The 15046-nt window shown below is 43.3% G+C and overlaps 1 protein-coding gene across 1 annotated transcript in view; it reads left to right on the plus strand.

The window, feature by feature from the left end:
* CCBE1 (collagen and calcium binding EGF domains 1) overlaps positions 1–15046 on the plus strand; it is a 100077-nt gene that overhangs the window by 75186 nt on the left and 9845 nt on the right. The window contains exons 4-6 of the mRNA XM_052775633.1: positions 5360–5494; positions 6238–6375; positions 11608–11714. Of these exons, the coding sequence (XP_052631593.1) occupies positions 5360–5494; positions 6238–6375; positions 11608–11714 (380 nt within the window). The remainder of the gene's footprint in view (positions 1–5359; positions 5495–6237; positions 6376–11607; positions 11715–15046) is intronic.

A 15046-nucleotide genomic window follows, 5' to 3' on the forward strand; every position in this document is an offset into this window, starting at 1 on the left:
TCTCATGTGTCAGTGGAGGAACTGTTTCCAAGAAATTGTTGGGAAAATAGAAAGATCAGTGTCTTCCAAAAGTTTTGCTTAGCATGCCAAGCCTTGATCCTCTCCTAAGTACACGTGGCTGCACAGATCTTGTACCATGACCTACTGCAAACAGAGGGACACATTCTGCTCTTGGCTAGGTATGTGGGAGTGCTGTGTGCAGCCAGGAGGACACCCTTCCTGGCTGATGGCTTTTCCCATGTGGGATCCCCTTGGATCTAGCCCAGCTGATTTGGCTTGTAAGTCAGCGATGGGAGACATCGCCAAATGGCATCTCTCTTCCACCACCTCTCCTGGTCATGGGCATGGCTTCGTTGTCACCAGGGGCAGAGGGAGAAGGAGAATTACTCAGGATAGTTCATGCAGTAGTGAAAAGGGAACGATCCCCTCCTGGCAGAGGGGAGCTGCCTGTACACTTTGCAAAGGCAGTACTGGGGTCCCAATGCTCAGACTTTGCTGCAACAAGATCTCACTTAGGAAAAGCCTGAGCTCTGCTTGTCTTAACCCTGGGGGAGGCCTCTGTTGGGTCTACCCAGCCAATGGCTTCACGTGAGCAGTAACAATGTGACTTCTTCAATCACTCCCACCACTTTGTCCAATTTGGATGAAATTGGCTCTGAAATTATAGGAGCAGAGGAACTGTCAGGCAGAAGCAAATGGCCAGAGATGACAAGCCAATAAACCTTGTTTGCTCCAAAAAGCAGGTTAAAAAGTTGGTTTATGGTAACATAACCTTCTATTTGATGACATATGGAAAGCCTCAAGTTGACCTGACAGTTTTCCCAGTTTGGGTTGGTTATGTTTTGAAAAGAAAAGTGACAAATTAACATACTGGAGAAAGTCAGCTGGGTTTTGAGTTACAGTCTCCAGCCGACAGGGATTGTAACCCAAATGCTGATCCTGCTGCTTTTTTTTTTTAATTTGTATCTTCTTTGCTGCTGGCTGGAAACACTAGAACACTGGTTGCAAAAAAAAAGGTAAAAAAGAAAAAAAAAAGAAGAAAAACCCCCACATCTTCTCAAAATCAGAATTGGGCATTTGCTCCTTCCTTGTGAAGAAACGGCTCATGGTGCCTGCCCAAGCACCAGGGATCTGGGTAGGGTTTGGGTGAAGTCGATACGAGTTCCTTGTCCCATGGTTTTGCAGTGAGTTTTGTCTCTGTGTGTGTGGCATGAGAAGACAGCTCCAGTGCAAGATGGACACTTGGAGGAGTTGATTGTGCTGTCTTGTACAAGTCAGTTTTGTGCATAGGAGGCAGAAGACCTGACTCCTTTCACAGCGGGAAGAAGCCAGGACTCTACAGTCCTCCAGGTTTCCTATGGATTGTAACAGTTTTATACGCTGGTTATTCACTAAATATAATGGATACAGCAGGAAAAGTAATAGGAGCAAAAATAAATGAGAGCCATGGCAATATATTATTTATGACTTCTAATTTTCATCTCTTGAGGTTTTAGGTGATTATGAAAGCAGCTTTTATTATGTACCCACTGACTTCACTTAGTCCTGTCTATTAACTGCATCTCAGTAACCTTAAAGTTTCTGCCACTAACTGAATTTCTCTGCTGGCTGTGGCTTCTCTCCCTGTGTATCTCCATTCCCCCTTTTTCAGCTCGATCTCTATTTTGCCTTGAACTTCAGAGGCCACAGCAATTGCTATAACATCTGAGACAATATTGGGCCATCAGTATAGGGGTGAGAAACGTGATTCAGTGAAGCACTTGTTTCACTTATTCCGTTACAAGACATCATTTGGCCCTTCACACGTTGTTTTGGCATAATCTTGACAGAGTAGCTGTATGAAATGCATATCTTGACACAGGCACATAAATACATTACAGATGTGAGTTTATTAGAGCACATCTGCACCTTTTAATCCAGTACTGGCAAGTCAAAGCCATGAGAAGTAGTTCCAGCCCTGTCTTCTCTGTGATTTAGCAGTGGCTGCAGAGAGGAGGGTTGGGAGAGGGATAGACCCTCCCTTGTCCACCCTCTTATGGCTGCCTCCGGAAGACACCGATCTCCTTCTTGGACAGCTGTTATTAAACCAGACTTTCCCCAAAGGGTTGTGTCTTTGTCCATGTCCATCTTTGGTTTCTGTCCTGTTATTTCTCATCTGCCCTTGAAAAGCAACAGAAATCAGTGCAGCCCAGACGAGCCCATGCCCCCAGGTTCTGCATTTCATTTGCTTTGGACTCACCTTCTTGCTCTGCGTTTCAGCTGCAGGGGCAGGGAGCAATGATCCTTAGGAGACATCGAGAGGAGTTTGCTTTGGGCATCTGATTCCCCCTGTAGCATCTCTTCCTGCTCCACCTGACCAGCGAAGCAGGTCAAAAAAGAGCTCCTCACCCTTTTCTCCTGAATGATCTTCTTCTTCTTTGCTTTGGAGACTCACAGCTCCAACCACGTCCTGTCTTATGGCAATGCCAAGAGTAAAGCAGGAACAGACGTAGTCTGAAACAGCTTCTTTTGGAGTGTACCCTCCCTACCACTGGTTTGTTACTTGAGTTTCTTGGCTGTGAATTAATTCAGAGCAAAATATGACAGGCAAACACTAGTCAGATCTGCTCTTCCCTGACTAATGCTATTTCAGAAATTTCCTTGGTACAACTTTTCATGCTACATTGTCATTTGTGAGTTCATTGAAATATATGTAGAGACATTTGTTATTCCGCTTCAGTTTTTTGTATTTTCCTAAAGTCTGGAACAGCCTGATCCTCACCATGTGGCTTTGATTCACCCTCAAACCACATTTCCTAGGCTGGGCTGGCAGACAAGGGGCTTGAACATGGGAGGGCACGTGCATCCTTGGTTCTGCAGAGCACACGGAGGTGGTGCAGCAGCTTTTCCCCAGTTTCATCCCAGTTGTGAGGACTGTTCCTGAGGGACTCATGCTACCTGGGACCAAAGCCCTGGGGGATGCACAGCTCTGTGATGTGGGACCTGCCTACAGCCATTGTGTGATTTGGGTTGACTGTGTGGGAAACACCAGCAGGGAGATATCCACCTTCTGGACCCCTGCCTAGCTTTGTATGAAAGTAAATGGAACAATGGTCTTGATACAGCTCTGTTAAGGTGGATGTGAAAACCATATTTAAAGACTAGTTACATGAAATATGGCAAAAGAGAGATGATCAAAACATTAAAAAGAACTGACGTTGTTTATTCTAGGGAAAAGGAGGCTGAGGGGAGACATGATAACAGTGAACAAGTGAACAGTTAACAAGTGAAAACTTGCTGCAAGGGGGAAAGTAAACTATTCTTTATGGCCAAGGAGAAGAGGACAAAAATAATGGGCTTAAATGGCTGTAAGGGGAGTTTGGATTAGATATGAGTAAAAAGCTTTCTATATGCAAGGATATTTAATCTTGGGAATAGACTGCATGGTGAGGCATCTCCATCCCTCAGGGATTTCTAGGTGCAGCTTAGATGAATGTCTATTAGGAAAGGTTTACACATAGCTAATCCTGCTTGTGGTGGGAGATGGTCCCTGCCAGTGCTGGTTTTTATGATTTTATTAGGGCATATCTATTCATGGAAGTGCAGGGATGACAGAGCTCATTTTGCCTCCACTCTGAATAGGCTGAACATGGCACAGGCCAAATGCAGCATCTGCGTGGCCATGCTGGCTAAGGAGCAGGTATATTCACCTCAGTGCTGGGCATACTAGCCTGTTCTCCATCTGATCTTATTTCAGTGGAAAATGAAAATTGCAACCATGCCCAGGAAAAACACCACTGATGCTTTATATTTGGGAGTATTTAGTAGTGCCAAATGTAATGTGAGCCCCAGCACCACCTAAAAAGCCCAAACTAGCCCCCAGGCTGACTATGTTTGAAGGCAAGGGGCATGTTTTTCTTCCATGCTTGTGCAAGGCTTTGCACTGTTTGACCCTGGAGGTATTGGAAGGGATCCTGGCACTGCCATTCACTGCCACAGCACTGACTTCAAGAGTTAAAATCAACACAGTTGTGAAGTAAGAAGGAAAGGATGCCTGCTATTCAAAAGGTGACAGGCAGAAGGGAGGAAATGCTTGGCACCATTACAATAGTATTTTTTGGTCTAAGGGGCTCTGGTGTGACATACAGCAGCTTGTAAGTCTCATTTGCTGCTTTTCTGTAGCTTGGCACGCTGTCATTTTTACCCCAGTGCTACACATGTGCTCTGTATACTTTGTACAGCAAATGTGTTTTCATTTGCTTTACCATCTATTAGTTCATTTTAATTGTTTGGAAAAATCATTGTACCCAGAGATGTCTGCTAGTCATTAGTGTGAGTCAATAATGAGTCTGGGGTTTAATTATTTTATACTGTATATATGGAAACACAGTGCGTTGCTGGGAACTCGATCGAAACACTTAGGTTTGGTTTAGATGTATTTGGTCTGGAGCAGGGACAGCTGTAGGCCCCCAGTACCCAGGGTCATAGTGACAACCATGTGGATGCTGCATGCAGGATGATGTTCCTCTGAAATGATCACAGAAACTGCCACTTGCTTTGGCATAAAACCCAACCTTCAGCAGCGTTTGCCTGAGCTGGTTTTGAGACTAGATGCTGCTTCAGCTCCTGTCTTCTCCTGACAAATGTTCCCCATGGCACTGAAAAGCCCTTGCACCCATTGCCAGGGTATGCCCATCTACCCCCAGCCCTGCCACCAGCCTGATGCCAGGGGCAGGGATGCAAATCGGACCCTGTTTTGCTCTGGTATCCCCTCCCTGGACTTCAGCTCTGCTGCTATTTAGCAGTGAAATCAGAAACAGATTCACTGTCCTTTGGGTTTCAAACTGGGACTTCAGTCTTTTGGGATTATTAAGAGTGATGATGGTTTTGTAACAATGTGTTCTTTGCTAGAAGGGTTATATCTGGCTTTGAACAATTACTGTGTGATTTTAATTAACTTTTCCGCATGATATACTTTCTGCCTGGATTTGGCAGTTAGCCTCACAGTGTTTCACAGTATTCTGCACAGGAAATGTTGCTATCAGCATTTAAAAATTTGTGGAAGAAAACAGAAAAAAAACTTTTAGGTAACTTAATATTTCTGTAAGAAGAATTCTTAAATTCTGCAAACTGGGAAAGTGACCCTTGTTTAAAATCCAACTTTAAGAAATAGTCTAACTACTATAAGGCTGTGATTAGCAATTACAATTTTACTATAATTCTTTGCTTATGTCTTATGAATGTTTTATTTCTAGGTTCCTTCAGTCTTTAAGAACAATGTAACTTGACTTAATTAATTAGCAGACAGGTGAAATATTTGCTGTCAAAGTATCATCCAGCTACTGCCACTGGTATTTTTCCTATGTTTTTCTCTCTCTAGACTATGATGTTTGTGCTGAAGCTCCCTGCGAACAGCAATGCACAGATAACTTTGGGCGAGTCTTATGCACTTGCTATCCTGGGTACCGCTATGATCGGGAGAGGCACAGGAACAGAGAGAAGCCGTACTGCCTAGGTGGGTGGAAGTGCGTGTTGAGCTCATGTCTGGTTAATGATGTATCCTGCTCCCTCAGGTCTTTTAGGAGTCCATTTAGATCTGAAACCTTTCTTATTGTCGTTACTATTACAGAAGAAATGTGGTTTTTAGCTATGTTAAGGATTGCTTCCCAGAACTAGGAGATCTAAATCCCCTTGAAATTATTAGGAGGTAGTACCTAAAAGAGACATATGCACCCAAACACTTTGAAGTGTTCGGCTGATGTAATTTTCCCTTTATTAATCCCTCCTGCAGGTTTTGAGCCATATTTGGGGTTTTGGCCTGAGACGAGGGACATTATTCTAACAGTAACCCTCAAAGAACTGTAGCCAGGCTTAATGATGAAAATAAATCCTTGGGCTTTGATTCAGATGGCCAGCATCTAATTCAGGACTGATCATTTACATGTGGTCCTTGTGTGGCTAGTCCTGCCCTGCCCTGGGTGGTTTGCTGTGCCAGGGAGCCGGGGTTTGCAGGATTGAGCTTTGTGAGCTTTTCAATGCAAAAAAAAATGGTCAAGCGATGTTCACCGATAAAATGCCAGGTGTGTTAATAATAATAATGCAGTTTGCACAGAGCTCCATCCCAAAGCACCAGCAGTGCTGCAATTGCTGATTTATTTAACCACAAAATCTCCTGACACCTTTAAAGGAAGTCTTTTACTGTATTTGAGGTCTGAAGCTTCCGGGTTTAAGACATTTTGAACTTTTGCTCCTCTCCAGATATCGATGAGTGTGCCACAAGCAATGGGACGCTGTGCTCTCAGATCTGTGTCAACACCGTGGGCAGCTACAGGTGTGAGTGTCACGAAGGCTATACCCGGGAGGAGGATGGCAAGACATGCACCAAAGGAGATAAAGGTATATGCTAGTGGGGGTTAAAGGTCCTGGGCCAAAGGGCTGTCTAAAAGGCTGATCTGTCGTAAAGAGGAGCTGCTCCCTAAGCTACACTTGGAGCGGGGGATCCAAAGCTGGGATGTAGCTGATGCTCCTTGGAGAGCCTGTGCTGTTCACTGTGGAGAAGTCCTGTTGCACACACTCCTCCTCCCCAGTTTATGAGCTGCACACACAGAGCAGTAAATCAGCAGTCACATCTATAAAGAAAGAGCACAAGCACATTGAAGGATATGGAAAGCATCTTTCCTCTCCCTGGAGAGGTGGAGTGGCTGAACAGTGAAACCTGCCATTACAGCTTCGGTTAGACCATTCCTGCTAGATCCATCTGCTAAAAGCCATATTTTGCTCCCATACCAACCTGGATTATACCTAGTTTGCAGTCCAGAGATCAGGAGACATAGGAAAAAACATTTGCCAGATGCTGACCCTTATAAGCCATCATTAATTTCATCTGTTAATTAAATTATTTTCAGTAACTTTAATTTGTATTTACATGCCTACACGTGAGATTAGCAAATGGCCCTGGGTTAGGTGGGTAGTGCCTCTGGGCACTCAGAGGCTCAGAAAAGGTGTGCCTGGGAATTCCACACACTTTTCAAGCATTGCTTAAATCAATTGCTAAATTATGTTGAGTAACGCTGAATTCTGCTGACCTGCAATTAGTTTGTATGTCTCCTGACTGCGGTCAGATTTTTTTCTTTTTTTAAATGAAAATTATATATGATGGGAAAGGGGTAAAAGTGAGGGCTTGTTCTTGCTTTTCACTCTTGGTTTCTAAGTATATATGTGTGCTGTGTATAAATTATTTTAATGTTTTTTACCTCATCCCAGTTACTAAATTACAGCATTTAGAGTACTGCAGATTAAATACTGATATGACAATTCAAAAAGATAGAGGGAAGAGAACAACCTGTACTCTGGAAAAAAACCAAACCTCTTTTGATGAATGGTGACTTAGCATAAGTTCATCAGTTAATGCCTGAACATACGTATCAGTGGGTGCTCCAAATCCCACTGGATGGCCAGAGCAATTTATAATTTTGATTTTCCTCTGAAAATATGTAACTGGAGCCACTCCATTAACTGTAATTGTTCCTTGCAGTTTTCAAATGCTTTTTTTCCTTGTAAGTGTGGGGAGGGTCATAAAGGAAAGAGATAGAACCTATATAACGCCCTTGCAAATAGTTTTTTTAGTTAACTTTTCCTGTGGCTCGTTCAAATTTCCTGACAGAGTGATGTCCAAAGCTTTCAGAATAACCGACCATTCAAAATATTCAAGGCTGTGGAAATAATTCTAATATTTGAAAAACACCAATTTTACACTGAGTGTTCATGGCACATAAAAATGTCAGTTCCAGTAGTTAATCTGGAATGAAATACCCACCATCTCTCGAGACATTTCCCAAATCAGCTGTGCGAAGCAGAGAAGGACACTTTCTGCTCAGTTACCCCTCTGAACTGCAAGTTAACGTTACTAATTGCCAGACCTCTGGTGCAAATGAAAGAGGAGTTGGCCATCGCTATTTCGCGGGGCTTGTGTCCGTAACTCATGCCAAAGAAAACCAAGGTTTTCGGCAGCCGTGAGGAACAGGCTGTAGCAACGCACCACCCCGTGGTCAGCCCCAGCCCTGCACCGCCCCGGAGAGCACCGCATCCACGCTGGAGTGACTTTCTAATAAACAGATGATTTGCTTTTCACGGTAGCTGGAACACTTAAATTTTATTCTAAAATTTAGTGAGAGATGCATGAAAACACACGTATCCCTCTCCAGCTCTAACCATGTTGCATGTTTCCCAAGAGTTACTATTCACATTTTCATCATGCCATGCCTGAAGGCTGCAATCCAGGCACTTTTTTTTAGCTCTGTAAGTGGGCTTGACCAAGAGCTTTGTGTTTGTTAGTGGGCACAAGAATAGGGAGCATTTCTCCCGCATCTGCAGTTGTGTTGCATTTGACAGAGACAATACCGCTACATGCGCAGAAGGAGGCGAATGAAACCATCTCAGCAGGCTGAGCCCAGATAATACAACACAGATGATCAACTCAACAGTCTCCATGCGAAGACCGCCTGCGGCACAGCTCCCTGCAGAGCTCTCCCCCGCCAGCATCTCCTTCTCTTCCAGCATCAGCAAGATAGAGTCTTCGAGCACATGCAAAGAAAACACATTGCTCCCCTGTGCAGATCTCTTATCGATAGGCACCATGGGGCTCACTGGTGTCTCACCGAGATGAAAGGACCCCCGTCAGGACAGCAACGTCACATGTGAGCTAGACTTCGTGCTTTGGAAAGCCTTCATAAAATGGGGCTGGTTTAAGCCTTCTCCAAAATAATTTTAGTTTCCTGGTGTAGGACTGTGCAGTGGAAAGAGGCTATATAAGTGCCTTCCTCAGTGCTGGCCAAACTGACCCTGGTAGGTGACCTCTGTTTCTGCACTGTGCGTGGGTGGCTCCATCTAATTGTTTCCTGCCCCCTCTGGCCTGTCCTAGGTGGCTTCTGGCTTTATCCATGTTTTATTCTGGCTTTATTTGTAGTTTGGTCCTAATACAGGATCGGATGGATGGGGGCAGAGCAAATGTTTGATGGATGACTCCCTCCCTGGGCAAATCATCACCTCTGTCTGGTATGAGTTAGGGGGATTCCACCTCTCTCCTGGGACGCAGCTCATGCTTGCTTATATGACGCTGTTGGACTTCTTCCTCTGACGAGTCAATCCAACTGGATTTGCAGAAATCCCAGTGGTATGATATTTCCCAAATATTAGCTGACACCCCCCCCGCACTCATCTCCATGGATTGTTACAGCTCTGTTTTATCTATACTTGTCAGCCCCGTGTGCCACATCCTTCTGGAAGATAAACTGGATTTTATAATGAAACACGAGGCCAAATTCACCGCTGCTTAATCTGCACATAATTCCACTGATTCTAGTGGGATTGCATTAGGTTTCAAATAGCAGAGGGTCTGGCAGTTTCTTCCTATGACTGTATGTTGCTTTCAGCAACATTTCTTAACACAATGTGTGCATGTTATGAGGGAACTCATTTGGTAAGATAGCTTTTAAAAGAAATTTTGGTTAAGACTAGTACCAAACCCAAACTTTATTGGAGTTTGAAAAAGAAAGGCATTTTTTCTAATGGCTCTATATGTGTGCATCTGTAAATCCTACACGGGTGCAAAACTGGACATGTCAAACACTGATTTTTTTAAAGGAGGCTGAAAAATTGGAGAGGGAGGAAGAACTCCATGAGGGAGACACAATACTGTCTTGTGGTCAAGAGAAAACTTAACCTTATAGAAATATCAAGAGGTGTCTTGATTACATCATAGCAATTCCTTGTTAAGGGGAAAAAAACGTGCATGGTGCAGTCTTCAATCTATCAGAGAAAGGTTTATGGGCAAAGAGGCTTTGGAAAGAGTCAAAGGCAAAATGATTAACATTAGAAATACAGCAGTGAAGAAGGAAACCAGCGGATGCTGTGTATTCAGGTATCTTCAAACGAAGGCCAGAGTCCCTCTGGGAGGTGTTGTGGCCAAATAGTCTTAGAGTAGCATAGCTGCGATTTGGTGAAATTCTATTATATAGAGTTCATTGGAAAACCCCAAGTAGTAGCTTTTGGCCTTAAATCTTTGAGCCATCTGAATACCGTACAGAAAGCTGTTCAGGTATTGCCAAGCCATGTGCTATCAGGAAGGGCTGGAAAGCTCAAACAGCAGTGTGCTTACTGCCATAAAAATGTTAAATAAATTGTGTCTTATTGTAATGCCATTGGACTGCAGCTGTGGGAGCAGGCAGTTGATGAGTGGGCAAAACCCCCAAGCCTTTGCCTCCTAATCTTCTGATCAGTTCAGTGCTAATACCAGTCGTAATGCTGCTGGTCATTCCAGCATCTTGCCCTTACAGGCCTCTCCTACCTGACTAGGAGATAAGAGAAATTAATCTTTGTCTTCTAAAAGCAAGCATACCTGACATGGCATTATGTCCAATGGACTAACGTACCAAAAATCAGTTTTTCCTAAATTTGTGCGTCAGTGTTCCACAGATGATGATCTGATGGATGCAATAAGCTTTACTGGACCCTGCAAACATTTAAAGTTAAGTACCACATAATATCTTTAGTATTAGAAACTTCTGTTTTTATTTAAAATGATCCAGATGTTTTCAAAATCAATACACTTTTCTGAAAAGATGAAGGACATTAAAGTGTGTGTCCAAGTGAGAAGTATAACACAATAGCTAAACACATTGTAATTGATCCTTTTTTGAAGATTTTGAAGATTTGCTGGCTTTAACCAAGAACACCTGCAGAGTTTTTCCATAGCAGGATGTGCTCTGAATGGTCCGTGTTCAAACGTGTCCAGTAACCCTTCCAGGTAACAGTACAAGGCCACACATCATATGCAGAGCCTCAATACACGTGATGCTTCTCAACAACTATACGTGGAAGGAAAAAAGCTCATCTAGAGTTTGCCAGTATGTGTCACCCTGTGTTTTGGAAACCACATTTCTCTTTAAGCGGACATCTGTTAAAACAATGCTTGTTTGACTGCAATGCAGAAGTGCTTCACTGTGTTTGGGACTGGGAAAAGGACAAAAATAACATTTTCAATATCTCTTACAGTTTGAATCATTTAATGGAATCTTGAAAAGATCCCATTTGTGCATAGTATCAACAGGTGTGACCCTTTCTCTTGTGTGGATTTAAATCCTTGTCATTAATCTCAATCCCCATCTCTGCTCAGGCTGATTCCATCACATGGAGGAATAACCAGCGATGACAAAAAGCAATTTGTGCAAAGTGAATGAAATGATCATATTGTAAGGGATTTTACTGTAATTTATAGCATATGAAAATTTGCCCTTTGGGGGACTGTAAATCAGTTCAGATCTATAGGGTTAGTCTATCCTAAACACAAAGATAAAAGAAGGGGTGTAAACTTTTCCAGGTATTAAAAAAAGAAATTCTTTGGAGCCTGTTAACTGGAAACAGCTGCTTTAAAAATGAGCTCAGAGCTGTCCCTGCGACGTTTCTCAGCCTTACATAGCAATTCGCAGTCAAAGCATTAATGATGGCAAGATTCTTTCCTCTTTTCACAGTCTGGGGAAATGTAACAACTTTCAAGTTGCTTTTGCAATCACTTTATTAATTTCTTTCCTTTGGATCTTTATATTTGTGTTGGAAACTGCTTTCTTTCAGCTGGGCTTCCTGAGAAGTCTGAAAATGTGGCAAAACCGGGGACATGCTGTGCCTCTTGTAAGGAATTTCATCAAATAAAGCAGACGGTTTTACAACTGAAGCAAAAGGTATGAACGCTGATCAGCCATGTCTTTACCAGACCTGCATGTTTTATGACAACTGAGGTTAAATTTAAGTGTTTGGAGCTGTTGCTGCCATGTGACTCTTGTGGCCATAAAGATGATGGCAATATATTTTAAAATCATGTAGGAATGGCATCTCTTCCTTATGCTTCTGTATTGCTTGTAAGCAGACTGCTAACCAAGCTTGTGGAGCTGTGTTACCAAGCTCATGGTAACAGAGTCTGGCAAACACCCATCTCAGTCTCAGCCCAGGTTTCTTGGCAATCCGCGCTGGCCTCAGCTTTTCATTCATTCTGAATGCACAGGATTTTGGACTTGATCCACCTTTAGTATAAGCAAGTGCAAGACATTCTGCAGATGCGGGAACATGGGAGAACATGAATTTGCATTAATAGGGTGCTGATACAGATTCTTGCCAAACAGGAGGTGTGTGGCTAAACAAAAATATCACTAGCTTTGATTCTTTTAAAAAGGAAGAACCCTCAGCCCAACCTTTTTTGTTTCCACCTGTGTCCTTACAATTAGAGAATAATGCACTTAAAAACTTCCCCTGGCCTTTAACTTTAATTGCTCCTATATGTGGCCTCCTTTTGCACTTGAGTAGCATTGAAATAACCCAGAGGCCCAGCCTACAATTTGGAGAGGCAAGTGCAGGGATGCAGGTGTAACGCCCTTTCTGGTGACATCTCCTTCGAACATTCAGGTTCTTTCAAACTGAAATGTTCTGCAGGAATATTCTCAGCAATTCATGTTGACAGGCTGTAATTATTTCACCCAGGGTGCTCGTTTAATTTCACTGTGGCAAAACACAACTTGGTGTATTCACTTGTTGCATTTAATATTATACATTCAATGTAATTTATATTAGGAAGAAAGAAATCTGCTTCACTAAAATGAAAAACACTGAGGTTAGATACTCTTTATCTCAAAAATCTCAAATGTCATGTTTTCCTTCTGAATCAGCATGAAGACAAATGTGGAAGTAACAGAATTTAATGTGTGATGGAAATTCTGTTTTTCAAACAAATGGTAGTAGGCAGGTTAAAAAAGGATCTGTGCTTTTGGGTGGCTGATTGTCCAGCCACACTCCGTGATGCTGAGCAGGCTCACACTGACCTCCAGGGAGGGATCTGGAGTCACACAGTTGGCCAAGTAGTTTGCTGCAAGAAATGATGGAAATCAATGGTCTGAATTAACAGGAAGTTATCTATGTCTAAATTCCACTGTTAGGTGCCTGTGTTCAAAAGTCACTCCTGGAAAAATAAGACCAATTGATAACTGTCACTGTGGGCAGTTGTACAGTAGCTGTGGCCAAACTAGGCAGATCACTCTTGCCTCATAGCTAAGTCCTGTCATGGTCCATAGCCGAAATTTTCCGCAAGTATCTTCCTAGTGGGACTTGATCTATTTGGCATCCTCAGGGGGAGCCCACTGGGTTGTGTGTCACACTGACAGAGCTGGAAGAGATGCCCCCCGATACCCTCAGCATTTTTTACCCCACAGACAGGAGAGCTTTTGCCCATGCTGAGAGAAGATCTGGCCTCGTGCTGCTTCTCTGCCCAGGGAGACATGAACCCCCATGCCACTCTCCATGGCCAAGTTCTTCTGGGGAGGACATCGCTCAGTATCTGTGGTTGAAGCTGTTCTGTTTTGCACAGAAAAATTCATTTCTGTCTGCCAGAGAGACAGTTTATGGGAATGAGTCTTCAGTCTTGTGGTTAAAGCTTTCAGATTTTATGAACTTCATGCAAAATTATGTTTAGCAGAAGAGCCTGTGAAGGATCCAATCCAGCAAACGCTACAACTGGGAATTGGGGTATGCTTCTGAAAGTGGGAGGTGTGGTTTTGTGTCTCCTTAGGAAAGAACAGGGGTGAACTCAAGTCCTGCTACCTCTGGTACCTTTTTGGAGGTTGGCAACATCCATTCCAGATCCAGGACAGAGTAGTTCCAGTATCAGGAACAGAAAGTCACCTTGCATGGTCATCCAGTGGGATGCACTGTCCCAATATACTACGGGCCTGTGGGCAGTCCTAGGTTGATCTCAGACTTTGCTGGAAGGAAGAAGAGTGGAAAGCTGAAAAACTGGGGGAAAGATATCTGACATGCTCACACACAGCCAACAATTTAAAAAAAAACAAGTAAGCTGGATCCTATTGCTGTGTTTAAACATCTTAATTAAAAAGCCATGTTCCACATCACTCCTGTCAAGCACTGTCAAAGTCATCTAAACCACAGATCTCCTAGAAACTACCCAAAACTCCAGATGCAGCATGCAACACAGCATATGGGAGTCTTGTTTCTAGTACTGTCTTTCTTTAAAATTTACCCTCGCTAGTATTTGCACGCACATGGAAAAAAAATTATTTTGCAAGGGCCATTAAGATTTGGAGCTGTGGATGGAGAAAGCCAAGGTCACCCTGGACCAGGATCCTGGTTCATTTAAAAGGTGAAACAGAAATTGCGCCAGCGAGTATAGCCAGTCCCTAAGAGGATGTGACTCAACATCAAAAACACATGGTTTGGCCCCAGTGTATGTAACAACCATTTTCTTGCCAGAATATATCAAAGAACAGTAAGCTAGACCAGAGCCCGGGTATTTGGCACTCCTAGTGTCTGCCTCAAGCCCAGCTGACTCAGTGGGGAAGCATGTGAAGATGCTTTCACAGCAGCTATGTAATTTCTTTTTTAACTTACTAAGTTGTTACAACAGCCTTGCTGGCAGGAACAAGTCAATATTTAAGCAACAGAAAAGAATACACTTCCAAATCCTCTTCATGATGAGTCTTCACCACTAAATGCACCTTTTAACTCCAGCCTGGCTATTTGCAATATAACCTGAAGAGTATTCATGGCAGGGACTACATACTAAGTGACCTCTATTTATCAGCTGGGATAGCAATAGAGCCCCAAAATAGGATCTGGTCAGAAATTTAAGTACAAGCTCTAAAGAGGACATCAATTAATCTGTCACTCAACTGTCACCACCCCTAAGGAGAAACACTCACTGATGACACTGAAAATATTCTCACAAAAACCACCCCAAAAATATAATGCTCTCAGGTAGTCACAGGATTTAACTCTGTGTCTCGGTTTTAGCATGGCAGCGTTGGCACTGCAGAGCCCTTGGTTGATTTGTGTCATGTAGTGGAAGTTTTGCAGCATGGTGCTCCTTGCAACCTTCCATTCGTATCCAGCCAGGACCCTGCTCTAGACACGGTGGACGTACCTCCAGGAAACAAAATTTTGCAGTGTGCTGACCAGAGCTGGCCAGTGGACCTCCCCATGCTGGACCCTGGCCAATGTGGCTGTGAGAGCC

The sequence above is a fragment of the Harpia harpyja genome, chromosome Z (assembly GCF_026419915.1).
Source record: "Harpia harpyja isolate bHarHar1 chromosome Z, bHarHar1 primary haplotype, whole genome shotgun sequence".
NCBI lineage: Eukaryota > Metazoa > Chordata > Aves > Accipitriformes > Accipitridae > Harpia > Harpia harpyja.